General features: G+C 43.0%; 1 protein-coding gene across 1 annotated transcript; it reads left to right on the forward strand.

Annotated features, from left to right (window-relative positions):
- The first annotated feature begins 387 nt into the window (after positions 1-387).
- Atp6v1d (ATPase H+ transporting V1 subunit D) lies at positions 388-17,022 on the forward strand. Its single transcript, XM_050158450.1, has 9 exons — positions 388-607; positions 5,807-5,924; positions 10,187-10,266; positions 11,452-11,519; positions 11,719-11,763; positions 12,983-13,086; positions 13,491-13,557; positions 14,917-14,995; positions 16,399-17,022. Exons 1-9 carry the CDS (start codon positions 567-569, stop codon positions 16,538-16,540), a joined length of 744 nt encoding a protein of 247 aa, XP_050014407.1. The 5' UTR covers positions 388-566; the 3' UTR covers positions 16,541-17,022.
- Positions 17,023-17,174: the final 152 nt, after the last annotated feature.

A 17,174-nucleotide genomic window follows, 5' to 3' on the forward strand; every position in this document is an offset into this window, starting at 1 on the left:
CCCTTCGTTATTGCTAACCATAGAGTCTTGGTCCTCCTAGTGTGAGCGGAGTGAACCACAGGACGATCTGAAAAGTCCGTTTCCTCGGCACTTGGTAGATTTTGCGGAGGGAACGTGGCGAGGTTTGAAGAAGAGGTCGGATTCTCTTTCTTGATCCAGAATGATTACGTTAAGTTTTAGTCAACCAGGAGATGGCGCTGTGGCGAAAGATGGGAAGCCGAGGAAGAGGAGGGTCGCGTGATCTTCGGATCCATTACTCAGAACATGCTGCAATCTTTACCGGCGTCCTGCCGGCGGGAGGGGCGGTGGAGCGACCCGGAATTCCGGGCTGTGCGCGCCTCTACATCCGGGCATTCCTCAAGGCCAGCCCACGCCTCCCTCTCTGTCCTCTCGCAATAGGAACCGGAAGTGGGGACCGGTATTCTTGTAGCCGCTTAGCAACGCGAAAGGGTCAAGTGACTCCATCAGCTGACTCCGGTGGAGGAAGGCGCTGTGGTTACCAGTTCTGGAGGTGTTGCAGTCACGATTGCCCGGCTGGGGGCCCGAGCCGAACTGTCACCGTCAGAATGTCGGGCAAAGACCGGATTGAAATCTTCCCTTCGCGAATGTAAGTCAAAGAGTAGGACAGTGGCACCAGGTTCAGGAACACCTTCCCGGAGCGAATGCCCGCGTACCCTTGGCCGCCAGCCTGCTTCCCTGTTTTCGGGGCCGCTCCTGAGCTTTCCCCGGGGTCTGTCCATGAGTTGAGAGCTGGACTTCCCGATGGCCCCCTTACCTGTTCTTCCTGAGAGAACAGACGGGTCAAGATGGTTCCAGTGCAAACGAAAAGGAGTCCGCCTGCTGGCTTTTTTGGAGGTCTGAGGTCTTTACCCCCCTCCCCCCACACACCCTCTGAGCCACACACACACAGTTTACATAACTGAGCAGTCGCTAGCTCTGCCTTACAGGGCTCATCAGTGCTGAGGGGTGAGTTGGAGAGGCTAAGGTGCTTTTGACCGAAGTTATGTGATGAGAGCATATAGACGGCTCCCAAGCCGGAGTGGCGTTGGATGAGTCGCCCTACCGCACGCAGCTGTCGGGTTTAATCTTGGATCCCGTCCAGTGTCACCTGCTGTGGGGCGACATACCTGGGCTTCTGAAGCACTCCTTCTCCCTCGTAGTGCCACTCATGACGTCGTCACGCGGATATTTGTGCGTGGGATCTTTCCCGCTAACCTGTGGGCCACCTCCTGGACGAGGGAGGCATCTTTAATGCATAGGAGGTCCCCCAAAATGTTCCTTGAACCCTCGCCTTGGGATGGGGGATCGGCTGAGTTGCAGGCTGCCTTTCTGTTTTGGTCTACATCTTTGTCAGGGGAAATGACATTTGTAAAGGACAGTTTACGTTTTCTCAAATACTCATTGTGGAGAGTGAAGATAGTTCTTATTTGTGCCCTTGTCTTTGAAGAAGGAAATAGTTTTTACTCTGATATTTCGGTCTTTTTCTCCAGGTCGTGTTTGGACGGGTGGGTATGTGTGTGCTACTGGATTGTTTTCTAGATCCCATCTTTTTATTTCCTCCTCACAGAACCCGAGGACTCTTAAATTTATTTTTTATGTGCATTTGTGTAAAAGTGTTAGATCCCCTGAAACTGGAGTTACAGACAGTTGTGGGTGCCGAGAACTGAACCCAGGACCTCTAAATGAGCAGCCAGTGCTCTTAACCGCTGAGTCTCTCCAGCCTGGTCNCCCCCCCCCCCCCCGCCCCAGCCTCCCCTCCCCGACTGAATGTCCATCTCTGCCATGGTGTGTCTAGTTCTGAATGAATGAGAGAGCTTTAATTATTCTTTTAAAACCCTTTTTCACCTTCTCCTCGCTGACTTTGAAGTTGTACTAACTGCACAGACAGGCTAGTCGTGGAGTAATGCACTGCCTGCCACAGACAAAGATCGAGACGTCCCTAGGGTGATCTCAAAACTCAGCGTGTAATAACCCCAGCCAAACCTTACTGAGAGAGACACCAGATTCCAACATGGCTGCCAGAAACATAAGGCTAGGACGACCCCAGTCTTCCCCTCACATCAATTATAGTAGCCCAGTGGCAGAGCTCTTGCCTAGCATACACAAGGCCCTGGTCGAATCCCCCAGCGCCTCAAAAGTAAAAATAACAAGCGTGCCTAGAACAAACAAAGCTCAAAGCTGACAGAAGAATTCAATACTTGTTTTTAGCTAACACCTGATCCTAGCCCTCTCTTCTACAGAACATCTATTTAAAAAGTTTTTTTTTCTCCCGCCAATTGAATATATATTTTTGTATAACTCACAAATGTGTCAGGGGCCTGAGAGAGCCCTTTTATGAAACGTAATCATCCGGAAGGATGGTGTCTCTGAGGCTGGAATCCTCCCTTGTATGATGGTCAGTGAGCAGATGCAGCTGACCCAGCCACAGGCTGGACTCAGTCCTTAGTGATTTTCACTCTTCAGGCTCCACTTGGTCTTATTCATCCTCTTTCAGATGCCCAGGCACGTCTGCAGGAACCAGAGTGGAGCTGACCTTGGCCTCGCCCTCCGTGTTCTCACTGCTTCAAGTAATGTCTGGCCATGTTTAATCACTAGTCACAACGCTGGTGTGCTTTTGCTTTACTTTGGAGCCTTTAATTTAGGACTAGGAGGTGAAAATGGACTTCTGTGGGCAAGGAGAATGGTAGGGGAGTGAGGGCGGCAGCTGTTACTTGAGAACACTCAGCTTGCTAGTCCAGGGGAAGTGAGGTGTGGGAAGTAAATGTTTTTCCCACAGTTTGACAGCAGGTTCTTTGTCATACAGTCAGATGTCTTTGATTCAGTAGGAGACAAAGTCACTGTTTTAGCTGAAGGTCAAACTTCTTCTTTCTTTCTTTCTTTCTTTCTTTCTTTCTTTTTTTGTAAGGCGGAGCAGGTTTAATAGCCATGGTCGAGATCACACAGTACTGATTGTGGCTCCACCTGTGTACACTTGGTGCTGTTGTCCTGTGGAATGTTGCTTTCATTCCGGTATCACCCAAGAAAAGGAAACAAATTTAGGTGGAAGCAAAGGAGGGCCTAGGGATGCGGCTCAGCCATAGGGTGGAGCACTTGGCCAAAGTACACAATACGGGGGCTTTCAGCTACCAGTACCACATAAAACTGGGTGTGGTAACATACGCCTAAAGCACAGTACTCAAGAAGAAGAGCCAGGATGAGGGGTTCGAAACCAGCCTGGGCTACACAAGATGCTGTCTCAAGCTTGAGTGGGGGAGGGCACAGAACCTTAGAGTTAATAGAAGTCAGGTGAATTCTTGGTTCTCGTAAATGTTCAGACAGGTCACCCTTTTTTCCTATCTTTTCTTTTTTTTTTTCTTTCTCTTTAAAAAAAAATTTGCAGGCCTGGTTTTGTGTCCCAGGCTGGCCTCTAATTCATTATATAGCCCAAGCTGACCTTCCCCTTCCAATCTTCTCGCCTCTACCTGCCAACTGCTGGGGTTACAGACATTCACCACTCCGTATCCAGTTCTAGTCACTCTTGAGTCTCAATAACTGAAAACTTCTACTCACAGAAGTTCAGTCGTCTAGAGTTTTAGTTTATCCATCAGTTCATCCATGAGCTCCAAATTTGCAGGAATCTGCAGTGCTAGGAGCAACCTAAGTTTTATCCAACTTTATCTTCCCACTCCGTGTGTGTGTGTGTGTGTGTGTGTGTGTGTGTGTGTGTGTCTGTGAGTGTGTGTGTATGTGCGCATGCGTGCATGTGTGCGTACATGTTGCATGCCTGTCTGTGGGTGCATGTGCCTGTGGAGGTCAGAACAGGATGTCTTGTGTGCCACAATTAATAAAAACCCAGAGACAGAGATTGGGGTTCAACCTGAAGGTCAGAAGAGCAAAACAGCTAGCCACCAACTCTTACCTCTACCTCAGTCCAAAATGGCGATCCTGCCTCCAGGAATCTCAGAATGAGACTGTGTCTGTGAGCTGTCTCCTCCCGTTTTACACTACTCTCTAGTGCTGGGATTAAAGGCGTGAACCACTACTGCTCTGTTTCTGTGGCAAACTAGTGTGACTACTGAGATTAAAGGTGTATGTCAACACTGCCTGGTCTGTAAGGCTGATCAGTGAGACTATTTTACTTTCTGAACTTAAGGCAAGCCTTATTTATTACAAATGAAATCTCACTATGATCTGGTGTCTTCCTCTATTACTTTCCCTACTTCGCCTTGAGACAGTCTCACTGGAAGCTTGTGGTTTGGGCTAGACTCCTGTAGAAATGAACTACTGTAGCCTGGCTAGCTTTACCCAAAATAATTACACGGAAACTGTATTCTTTTATACACTGTTTGGCCCATTAGCTCTAGCCTCTTACGGGCTAACTCTCACATCTTGATTAACCCATTTCTATTAATGAGTGTAGCACCATGAAGTGGTGGCTTACCAGGAAGATTCTTAACCTGCGTTCATCTTGGAGAGGAGAGCTATAGCTCTCACTTCCCTTCTTCCCAGCATACTGTTGTCTTCCCCGCCTACCTATGTTCTGACCTATCAGGCCAAGCAGTTTTCTTTATTAATCAATCAATGAAACAGCAGATAGATAAAGACCCTCCAGACTCCTGATGAGGGAGCTCTCAGGATTTGTCTGTCTGTCTGTCTGTCTGTTTGTCTGTCTGTCTGTCTCCCAGTGTTGGGATTACAGGCACATGCAGGCATGCCTGGCTGTCTAACTGGGTACTGGGTCCTTGGGCTGGAAGAGCAAGTGCTCTTACACACTGATTCATCTTCCCAGTCCCTCATCCAATCTTTTGCATCTTAACTCTGGTATTTAGTGTCAACAGTGCAGAATGTTCTGTGTACACATTGGTGTGGATGGCTCTTGTTTAGACTGGAAGCTGAAGCGGCTTCACTGGATTAGACCTCTGGCGAGGCTGGTCTCTGCTCTCGCCCACTGCTAACTGCCTTTTGGATGGAGAGCTGTTCAGGTGCTACAACTTTACATCTTTCAGGGGGGGCAGTGTGGAGCTGGGGCCTGGTGAACCTAAGCTGGCAAGTCACTGGAATCAAATCTGGCTCAAACTCCTGCCTGCTTGCTCTTCCATGAGTAACTGTGGGGACGTTGTTCTACTTTTCTGAGTCCCATTTTCCTAAAGTTAATGTCTAAGGTTTTCTCCATTTGTAGAATTACCATAACCTCCTAGTGGAAGTTTTTAGTAATCAAAGGATTTGCCCACAGATTCATTAATACATGCTATTTTGCTGTGTGCCTGGGCCGAGCAGCCTCTGAGAGATTATATTACCCAAACTCCTTTTCTCACTATGAAATTTTATCTGTCATGTGACCACTAAAACACCGATATCATTTTCCACTATTACTGAGTTTACTTTGGTGTTAGGATTTCTGGTGAGGAAAAAATGCAGTAAGCTTAGGAGGCTTCACTCTTAGGTTAGTGGGCCATTTCCGGGTCTTATATATGCATTTTGTTACTGGACACATTTAAAAATGAATACCTGATAATAGGGTCTTGGTTTATGATAGGGAAGAACTTTACCCCATGGGAACAATAGGAACATAGTGCATCATTGTAGATAAAGTGTAGAATGTACCATAAAATGTAACGGTAACAAAGCAAGCTTAGGTTTTCCCCAAGCCTCATTTCCTAAAGAAAGTCATTTCTAATTTCTGCCAGTCCTCTGAAGAGCTGTTCTTTGCATTGGAATGAGCACATTCATGTCTTTGTTCTCAGAAGACAGCACATAAATCTGCTATGGAGGTATTTCTTGTGCCTTTTAAGTGGTGACAATAAATGTGTTTGCTTTGTTTTCGTAGGGCTCAGACCATCATGAAGGCTCGATTAAAAGGAGCACAGACAGGCCGAAACCTCTTGAAGAAAAAATCTGATGCCTTAACTCTTCGATTTCGACAGATCCTGAAGAAGATAATAGAGGTAGAGTAAGCTTTGCTTAGAGCAGGGCAGCTATTCAATGTCTGTCTAAGGAAAACCAAGTATGGCCTTTGGCACTTAAAATTTCCTTTCCTCCGTGTCCCTTCCTCCCTCTCTCCCTCTCTACTACCTCTCTTTCTGGTGGTGGGGGTTGAGCACAGGACCTCGTGTATGCTAATACACACCTTACCACTGAGGGAAATATCTACTTCCTAATTCTCCTTTACATTATTATTTTTTTTAAATATTTATTTATTTATTTATTTATTTAGTATACAATGTGTGTATGTCTGCAGGCCAGAAGAGGGCACCAGACCTCATTCCAGATGGTTGTGAGCCACCATGTGGTTTCTGGGAATTGAACTCAGGACCTTTGGAAGAGCAGACAATGCTCTTAACCACTGAGCCATCTCTCCAGCCCCCTCCTTTACATTATTTAAATCAATTCTTGTCCTTTCAAAAAGAATAATCCTTTATAGTAGGTGCAGTCATAGAGAACTGCGGGCACATGTGCACAGGAGGATTCAAGTTGCAAAGAAGTCATGGTAACACCTAAACTCCGTCACGTGTGCTCAGAGCCACTTACTTGATCTGACATGTGCCACGCTTGCCTCCTTTATCTCATGTGGAGTGTTCTTCCTGATGTCCCCTTCAAGAGCCTTTTCATTCTGTTCTGTGACTAAGATGCTTTTATCTTTTTCCTTTTAAAATTGAGAAAGGGTCTTATTCTGTAGGCCAGGATAACTCATGGCAGCTCTTCTGCCTCGGTCTCTCAGTGCTGGGATTACAGGCGTAAGACATTGTATCTGGCTTCCTACTTCCTAGAACTTCTTTTGACTGTCTTCTCTGGCCATTCTGATCTCTTCCTAGAGGCCATTGCCGGTCATCCAATCTGAAGTGGCTGCTTGGGTTACTTCTCATTTTATTCTTTTTCTAGCACATTCTACTCCATGATGTTTTCTTGGTTGATGGGTTCGCTCCTACTAGAGAATTGAATTTCCAGAGAGTAAGGACTTGGTCTTTTCAGTCTTCTATTTCTAGTGCCTGAAACAGTGCCAGTGCATCGTAGGTTTTGTTGAGTGGTTATGTTGGGCAAATGGTGGTGAATTATACAGAATAGTGTGGAAACAATACACAGTCATTCTCAAAACTAAGGATTCTTTTCTTACCTCCAGCAATCCCATCTCTCATTTCTCTGAGTTAGTTTTAGAATCTTTTAAATATGAAATTGTTTCTTGTATTTTACATGTGCACACACACACACATATGTCATAGCACATGTGTGGAGGTCAGAAGACAGTATCAGGAGTTGGTTCTTCCCTTCCACCTTGTTGAGGCAGTGTTTCCTGGTCTCTGCTGCTGACCTATATATGCCAGACTGGATGACCAGATGATTCTTCTAGCTCCGCTATTGTCTCATAGGAGTTCTGGGATCACAGATGTGAGCCACCTTTTTTTCCCCCTCTGAGACAGGGTCTCATTATGTAATTCTGACTGGCCTAGAACTCTTGATGTATACCAGACTGATCTTGAATTCAGAGAGATCTGCCTGCTTCTGCTTCCTGAGCTCTATAATTAAAGATGTGCACCACCATGCCCAGCCCTTCTGGCTTTTACATGGGATCAAGATCAAGTCATCAGGTCCTTTTTTACCCACTAAGCTGTCTCTCTGAAAGCATGTACCTAGAGTACTATGTGCATACACGTGGATTTTTAAGATAATAATAGTATTAAATGTTGTAGTATTTTTGATTTGCTACCCCACTTCCCTACTCCATGACATGACACAAACAACTTTATATCAGTACATAAATCTGTCTTATTTTTATAATACCTGTATGGTATTCCCTTGTGGATAACGGAATAATGGTATGTTGTCCAATGTTTAGTCTTAACAGTGCCTAGGGAGGAAGACATGCATAACTCCTCTGTGTGTGAATGCTAACATTGTTCCAGAAAATAATTTCACAGTCTTCTGTGGTCATTGAAATTCTTTATAAGTAACTGCCAAAATCTTAATACCAGTTTATGTTCTTACAAAATGCTGTACAGGAGGGCTTGTTTTCTTACCTCCTTCCTCACTGGGCACTAAGGATGTTGGTGTTGCCCGTCTGTGGCGCTGAAGTTATCTTCAGTTTGTGCTATTTTCAGTTATGTATGAACTTGTACAGCTTTTCATGTACGCTGATAATTTGATTCTCTTGGTGAATTTCTTCTCTGTTCATTTGAAAACAGTCATACATTCTGGTAAATGTATAAAACACTAAAAATATTTCCTGCGTATCTGTAAACTAAAGGACAGTTGAGATCTTTTGACTCTCTTAGATTCAAAGCAATGAATTTACAGTTGCTAGGCAAGTGCTCTTCCACTGAACTATACCACTCTGTTACTGAATTAAAAATATAAATAAAACAACTAAAAATCCTTAATTTTCATGTTGTTAAGTTTGAAGTTTAGTCCTCTCTCTCCCCCTCTTCATGCCTGTTTTCAGACAGGGTCTCACTGGCCAGCTGGAGGCTGACCCTTACTTCAGCCCTCCTGCTTCCTTCGTCCAGAGTTGGGAATCGGTGTGAACCGCTGTGCCTGGGACTCCTTATAGGTCTAAATTATATAAGGCTTAGAAGGGGTTAAAAGGGCTAGAAAAATATTGTTCTATTTTGTTGCTTTATAGCTATTTATCTGTTTTGAGAGAGAGGGTCTTAATTTTTTGTCCAGTTTGCCCATGAATTCATGGGCTCAAGCAATTCTCTGGACTTAATTAATCCGAATAATTGTGACTACAGGTGCAGAACACCACACCTGGCTTATAATTTTCTGTTTTGCTTTAATTTTGTTTTGGTTTTCTTGCAACAGTTTCATGTAACCTGAGCAGATCTCAAGCTGCCGTGTAATGAAGGATGATCTTAAACTATCTTCCTCTCTCTACCCTCTTAGGTGCTAGGATTACAGGTGTATGTTACCACACCTTGCTCATAGTGCTGTGTGTTTTAAGATTTATTTTTATTGTCTTAAATATGTGTATATCTGTGTAGGTGTGTGTATGTGTGTGTGAGTGCAGGTGCCTGCAGAGGCCAGAGGACCTGAGTTCAAATGCCTAGAACCACACAAAAAGCTGGGTGTGGCCGGGTGGTGGTGGCGCACACCTTTAATCCCAGCACTCAGGAGGAAGAGGCAGGCAGATCTCTGTGAGTTCGAGGCCAGTCTGGTCTACAAGAGCTAATTCCAGGACAGGCTCCAAAGCTACAGAGAAACCCTGTCTCAAAAAACAAAAACAAACAAACAAACAAAAAAGGCTGGGTGTGATCTCATGAGCCTGTAACTCCAAGGAGGATTAATTGGGGTAGGGGTGCTGGGGCTTGTTGGCTGCTAGCCTGGCTCTAAATTCAATTAGAAGAGACCCTGTGTCAATCAAATAAGGTAGAGTCATAGAGCAGGACAACCAGTACCCCTCTGCGCATACACCTGACACACACATGGAGGGATCCTTCTATTGAATATGTATTATCTCCTTTTTAGGGATGGGTCTTTCTTGATGGAGAAATGTAAGTTAGAAGTTTGTCATTTTGTGAATGGATGTACAGTTGAATGGTCTTTTATTACAATAAATTCTCACGTAGACCTGGGCTTGTTTCTGAATACTCTGTTCTGTTTAATATCTGTCCCACACCAGACATATTTCCTTATTTTAGCAGGTTTTTAATTAATTCAGCTAATTTCCTACCCATGGCCCTGTTTCTCTTCTCTTAAAAAAATCATCGGCTATTCCCAAGCATTACATTTTCAGCTGTACTCTGGAGTCTGGATACCAAGAGGTTTTAGACTCTTGGGGAATTTAGAAGATTAATTTGAGCAAATCAGCATGGACTTATTCAAGATAATCAAGCCTCACTAGATTCAGTTTTCTGTTTGGCTATGAGCTTATTTTAATTTTTTTTTTTTTTTTTTTTTTTTTTTTGAGACAGGGTTTCTGTACAGCCCTAGCTGTCCTACACTTGTAGACCAGGCTGGCCTTGAACTCACAGAGATCTGTCTGCCTCTGCCTCCCTATTAAAAGCATGTGCCACTACCACCCTTCTGAGTGTATTTTAATTTTAAAGCTCATGGTTTTCTAATATTGTCAGGACCATGATCAAAATTGTCCAAAACTTGAGCTTTATGTTTTCTCATTACTAAGTCAGTTTTTGATTCTGATACTTTATATAAAATACTATTTCAGGAACTAATTACGGTATGATTTTGTTGTTGTTGGTTTATTCTTTCTCAGACTAAGATGCTGATGGGTGAAGTGATGAGAGAAGCTGCCTTTTCATTGGCTGAGGCCAAGTTCACAGCAGGAGATTTCAGGTAAGAGCAGGGTGTTTCAAGTTCATAGTTTCATAACATTTTAATTAAAAAATATATGGACACTAAAGACAAAGGATACAGTAATAGGAATATTTTTAACACTATAACCTTAACCTATTACTTTCAAAATGTTCCTTTTCTATAAGTGGCAAGTATAGAATACTTGATATTTTGAAACTCATTTTCATTTACCATTGTGTCCTAAACATTTTTCCCTGTTTCCCAGGTCTGCACTCTTAAGTAGTCATATCATTTATTAACCTTTTCTTCTAGTGCCAGGTCTTTGAGTTGAATCCTAGATTGTTGAACTATGAGGAAATGAACTATGAGCATCTTCATGCACACATATTTTTGTTTCTAGGGTATATTTTTTGCAAATGGAATCTGTTAACTAAAATGAAGAGCTTTTTGGTTTTTATCATGTCATTATAGCTTGACAAAGCACACATACTGATTTGCAAATGGATCATGCCCATTTATTCCCTCCTGATTCTCTAAGTAAGTCTGGAGATAGGTGGTTACTCCCATTTTGACTGAACGTGTTTCTGAGGGTACATGGCCAGTTAGGGACAGACGTGGAAGTTGCTTTCTGTACTTTTTAGTTTCCTGTTTCATGACATGGGCCCTTCTTACTGTAGGAGCTTTTCCTGAGGGCCCTGAGGCCAGCTGAGCGGCAGGCCTTATGATCCGCCAGTGCTGGTAGGATAACATAATCAGGTTTTTACTTTCCCTGCAGAAGGGGAACATTAGTAGAGTGTGTTTGATGTGGTTATAGGGAAATACTCTGTTTTTTGGTAGCAGATGGTGAGTTGGTGACATCAGAAGAATGTTAGGATAAAGACTGTGAATAGCGGCCTAGCCAACTGCACAGCAAACCTAAAGGAAAGTGTTCTCTTCTGTTTTCTGCTGGGAACATACCCTCTAAAGTCACATGTCCAGTGCTGACTGTAACCCAAGCCGTCCACATACTCTAAACTTGGTTGTCCTATGGCTGGTGATTTAGCTCTTATTTGTTCTTTACTCTCTGAGGGCCTCCGCTGCCACTGTTGAGTTTTCCTTGCTGGAATTAAGATGATTGCCAATATATAATGTGACATCTTACTCTGGATTTCAATGCTGAAACTATCCAGTGGGCCCCTATTGATTTATTTCTTCAACAAATCTTCTTTCTTTTTTATTTTCCAGCACCACAGTTATCCAAAATGTAAATAAAGCACAAGTGAAGATCCGTGCCAAGAAAGATAATGTGGCAGGTAAATGACCAACCCCGAGAGTCCCTGGAGGGGTAATGGTGACATTTGGAGCTAGTCAGCTGCACGACAACATCGCAGTGTCCTAATTTCTCCTAAATAAGAACATCTTGATGGCATGTTAAGACCATAGGGGTGGGAGAAAAAGAACAAGCCCAGTTTGTGAATCCATACATGTATCTTCATTGTTTTCATTTAACAGGTGTTACTTTACCAGTGTTTGAGCATTACCATGAAGGAACTGACAGTAAGTGTGGATATCTTCAGATGTATAATTTTAACTGAAAAATATAGTTGGCAGTCACTTGCCATTTAAAAAGATGAGGCTTTGTCTTTTATTAACAATTCACTAACTGGACCTCTGTGTTATCTCTGCTTAAACTGCACGCATGTTGAATTGTTTATAATTTCTGGTTTGTGTCTTTTAAAAGTCTGATAAGATCTTCCATTCTGTGATGCATTCTGAAGGCTAGATCTTCCTAGATGGTTGTACCTCACGCCAAGCTTTATGGAATTGTTCCTTTCCTAATCTGGCTGCATTTGTGAGGACAAGTAACACTGTTTAGTCTTCTCAGAGTGACATAGTTAACCTTTTCCCATATAAAAATATTCTTTCTTCTGCCACTCTTTTTCACTGGTTCATGAACTTGTTCAGTGAATTGTGCAGAATGTTAATGGTGGCTCACGTAAAGCAAGAATCTGTACAGAAAGCTCCTTGCACTAATGGCATTGACCATTGTTAGCTGGCTGTTTCCCCTCTAGGGCTGGTTATGTAGCTCGGTGGTAAAGGCTGTCTAGTGTGTTTAGTTTTTGATTGTATACCCAGCACGCACACACACACACACACACACACACACACACTTCTCTCCTTATGGTTACTCTAGTAGCCTTATAAAAACCCAAGTGCTGTTTAGTATGTTACAGAACATTGTTGTCTAAGCATACAGCCATTACTGTCTCAATCAGAGAAGCTGTGGGAACCTTCAAGAGACCCTTAAGATGGGCTTGTTGACCTTCTTCAGGAGAGAAGGTAGGATCATGGGATCCTCAGCTGAGATTCTAGTCATTCCCTGAGGGGATTCTGTTCCAGCTGCACTTGGCTTCTGGGGGTGCTGGAGTGTATAAAGCAGAGTCAGCTGTGCTGCTACGGAGAAGTTAACCATGCTAGACTTTCCTATGAGGCAACATTTGGGGTCACCTCATTTTTATACTTAACTCATGCCCTATAATATAAGCCCAATAAACTCATTTGTTCATCAAGCTAGACTTAAGGGTCACTGGTGACATGTTGGTCGAGTAGACACCTGTTCGCGTGAGCCTGGAATGGGTATTTTGTGCTTGGCCTTTGCATTTAATAGGAATGAATTGTCTTTCCATCTTTGTCATTATTCACAATTATTTTCCTTTTGGGAATTTCATGGAGGATTATTTACTAACGAAAAATGTTGTCTGACTGGTTCTTTCAGGCTATGAACTGACTGGTTTAGCCCGAGGTGGGGAACAGCTGGCTAAACTAAAGAGGAATTATGCCAAAGCAGTGGAACTACTGGTGGAACTAGCTTCGCTGCAGGTGCGTTGCGCAGAGGCTAACTCCAGCCTGGCTTCTGACAGTCACGTGGGCACCGTCAGCTCAGATGGCCGTGGGACACAAGCCTGACGACTGACCCCAGGAGCAGTGGTGGCGTAGTGGCACAGATCCCTCTGCTAGACGAGAGCAGCAGGGGCAGTGCTAGAGTCAGTGCCCACGACACGGCTGTGGATGTGATCTGGGTTCTGAGCGAATGCTTCTCCATGGAAGCAGCACTCGTTCTGTAGAAATCTTGTTGGTATTTTCTGCTTCTAAGGCAGGCTGAAAAGAAGCGAGTTGTCTTTGGGTCTCCACGTTTTCTGTACGTGCAGTCCGAGCGGCGTTGAGTGAACAGGCATGACTGGTCATGGACATGTGCTTGCTATCAATTTGTCCTTTGATTTTAGACTTCCTTTGTTACCCTGGATGAAGCCATTAAGATAACCAACAGGCGTGTAAATGCCATCGAACATGGTGAGTCAAAGCCGCCAGGAGGCACTTTGTTCATCAGCCCCTTGTTAGGCAGCTACCAGGACTCAGGCCCAATCCAGGCTGGGAGGTGAGATGTGCCCCTGCCAGGGGAGAGAGAAGTGTGCCCACCAGGATGAACACACACAGGTGCATCCTGAGGGAGTTGCAGGGTTCGGAATGCCATCTACCTCTGGTCACTCATGCAGTAGTGAGGTAGAAATTCTATTCCTCACGAGCCCTAGTGTTTTTTTAAGTTCTATCCGTTGATTGATTGATAGCTTTTTTTTTTTTTAATTTGAAGATTTAAAAATTTAAATTTGAAGATTAAATCTTCGAATCTCTCCTTTAGGCTATTGTCTCAGTTTGCTACATTTATTTTCGATCTTTTATCTATTATTTTAAAAATACAACTATTTAACAATTTTCTTGGCTGAAGAACCAACTCAGTTTCCATGAAAGAAATGTTTATTCAGCCTTGGTAAGAGAGGAGCAAAGCCTGAAGCACAGAAGTTCCTACAGCGGTGCCCGGATAGTATTATCTCATCTAAAAATAAGTCTGGCCACATTACGTGGTGGTGCCTAAGTACAGGCCCAGCGAGTATTGTACCACTGAGCTGCACCATTGCCCCAGAAACACAGTTCTTGTATTTTAGTGTTAGTCTTTGTTTCATTGAACTCCCATCAAAACAAAACGAGTAATGTTATAGTTCTCAACTTCAGATAGCTCACAGTACAGGAGAATAGGAACATGGTATGTTATGTTATAGTTCTCAACCTCAGATAGCCCACAGTACAGAATAGGAACTTGGTATGTAATGTTATAGTTGTCAACCTCAGATAGCTCACAGTACAGAATAGGAACATGGTATGTAATGTTATAGTTCTCAACCTCAGATAGCTCACAGTATAGAACGGGAACATGGTATGTAATGTTATAGTTCTCAACCTCAGATAGCTCACAGTACAGAATAGGAACATGGTATGTAAAGCCGAGCTGAGTGACATGTAGAATGGTCCCAGCATTCCCTCCTCTCGGTTTTTAACCATGGTGTTCTAGTGTATTTAAGGTAATGTTTGTGGCTTATTGTTGCCTGTTCAGGTGTACTCAGTATTAGCATTAGATTTGTTTTGGCCAGTATTGGTATCTGTACATAGCTGGAAGGTATATACCAAAATAATTACAAGATAGTTTAATTTGGCTGGATTACATCTCATTTTAATTGTTTGTGTTTTTGTTTTCCAAGTTCTCTGCATTAAGTGCACATTATTTCTACAATTAGAAAATAAATACTGTACAGCTGAATATTGGTAATGTTCTGAGAGGGCACTGAAGTTCTCACATATGTATATTTTAAACTCTAGTTATCATTCCCCGGATTGAACGCACCCTTGCCTATATCATCACAGAGCTGGATGAGAGAGAGCGAGAAGAGTTCTATAGGTTTGTTGAACTGGCACTTAACTGTTTTTTCTCCATACAGTACAGTCTCAGTTTGCTCCGTGGCTAATGTACTTATGTTCTTTTGAATAATCAGAGTTTATTTTATTCTGTTAATGAGAACAAGAAATAAATGTTGGGCATGTGGTGCTTGTTTATAATCCCCGAACTCAGAAGGCAAGACTGTAAGCTTAAGGCTAGCCTGGGCTATCTCAGAATATACACTCAGAAAATAAATCCGAAAGAAGAAATAGTAACAGCTGGTCCCTCTGCCTGCATCTTGGTTTTCCATTTCAGTTTACTGTGGTTAACAGCAGTCTAGAAATGTTAAATGGGAATTTAAAGACCTAGTATGTAGCTTTTCAACTGTATGTTCTTCCAAGTAGCATGAGCCATTGAGGTGCTGTGCTATCAGATGAGGCTTCATTTCATCTAACACACCCACCCTTACACTAGCTGCCACCAGTCACTTGGTAGCTGTCAGTTGTCATGTTTGTAGTGGTTCTTGTGTTTCCTTTAAGGAAAGAGGTGAAAGTTTTTGACTTGTTACTCCCTTAGTATATTTAATTTTTACATTAAACTTTTATAATTTTTTAATCACATTTGCCTTGTGGACAGATACAAAGCTTAGCCACTAAGTGTTGACTATGCACGAAGAGGCATACTACACAAACATGGTCTTAGCATATCCACTACAGAGTTGGATGAATATGTTTCCAAGATTGGTGTCATGCTTTGCATATAGATCAAACATGGCATCTCCAAAACTTTATGCCTTTCAGAAAGACTAGTAAGATTATTCTTTAAAACAAAAAGAGTGATTGTGTTGGGTCTCTCCTACTAAAACCTTAGATGAGAAATGAATTGAGCAAGCCACCCAATTCACTGCACATTGAGTATGTGCAGGTAATAGAGAGTACTTGGGCATTCCCAACTAGTGAATCACACCGCTAGAACTAGCACCCTATGTGCTGAGAAAAAAGGTTCGCCCACAGTTTATGAAATCTAGAGCAGTAGGAGGGGCCGTGCTCTAAGTTTGCAGAAGAGGGTGGGTGAGAAGTGTTTAGAGGAGCATGCTGGTCTTAGATCTTGAAGCAGCTCAGTGTGACATGGAATTGTAGTTATCATTCATGTTCAGGGTTATAATGACCCAAAAATTTTGAAAACAGAATGCTCAGAATCTGGCCCTTTACAAGATGGATGTCAGGTTTTATTTAATGTAGGCTAGGGTGTCTGCAATCAGATATTAAAAGATATTTTCCCTCAAACATTTTAAAATGGCAAAAATGACAGAAGATGAATGTTTCCAGTGGTCCCATGGTTATTGCCTTTTTTATTGTTTATTGAATGAAGACATTCATGTTCCTTTTCACTGAAAGAGCATTCAGAGAGTCCCCTTTCTGCAGGTTAAAGAAAATACAGGAGAAGAAAAAGATTATCAAGGAAAAATTTGAGAAGGAGTTGGAGCAGCGGAAGGCAGCTGGAGAAGTGATGGAGCCTGCCAACCTGCTGGCCGAGGAGAAGGACGAGGACCTATTGTTCGAGTAATGGCCCCTTCGCTCCCTCAGACCCAGCACCCACTCCATTTTAACTCAGTGTGTAGGTTTGGTATGTGTGGGTATTTATTTTGGCATAAGAATTCCCCTGGCTGTAAGATTAAGGAAGCCCCGTGAGACTATTTCTCCTGCATCCTAATTCAGCAACCACTTATCACAGTTGAATGAGATTTGTAAAACTTGCCCAGCAACTTACATACTTTCCTCTGTGAAAGTGTCACACGATCCTCTGTACAGTAGCTTCATTGGTTCAAACAAACATTCATGGTCTCGGCCCATGGCTGTGAGCAGCCCTCGCTCCTACCCACTTGCAAACCTTGACACTGTTGGCTGAGGTTGTGCAGCCACTGTTGTGTTACTGTGGTCTTCCCAGCTCTATGCCTATTTTTCTTTGCACGATACGTCTGTCTGTAATGGAAGCAGTTCTGCCCATTTAAATGTGACTTATGAACAGAGTAAAATGATTTAAAAACATGTTGTTTCTTTTTCTTTTTACTGAGAATAGTGATTATATCCTTGGTGCAGATCAGTGACCTTATTGCCACTCATAGTTTTTACCAAAGACCTGTAGCTAGGAGCCATTTCTTATTCCCTATCTGAGTGTGTTGCTAGGTTTATTTACTACT

The sequence above is a fragment of the Alexandromys fortis genome, unplaced genomic scaffold (genome assembly GCF_014885135.2).
Source record: "Alexandromys fortis isolate MF-2015 unplaced genomic scaffold, M_Fortis_MF-2015_v1.1 scaffold_99, whole genome shotgun sequence".
NCBI lineage: Eukaryota > Metazoa > Chordata > Mammalia > Rodentia > Cricetidae > Alexandromys > Alexandromys fortis.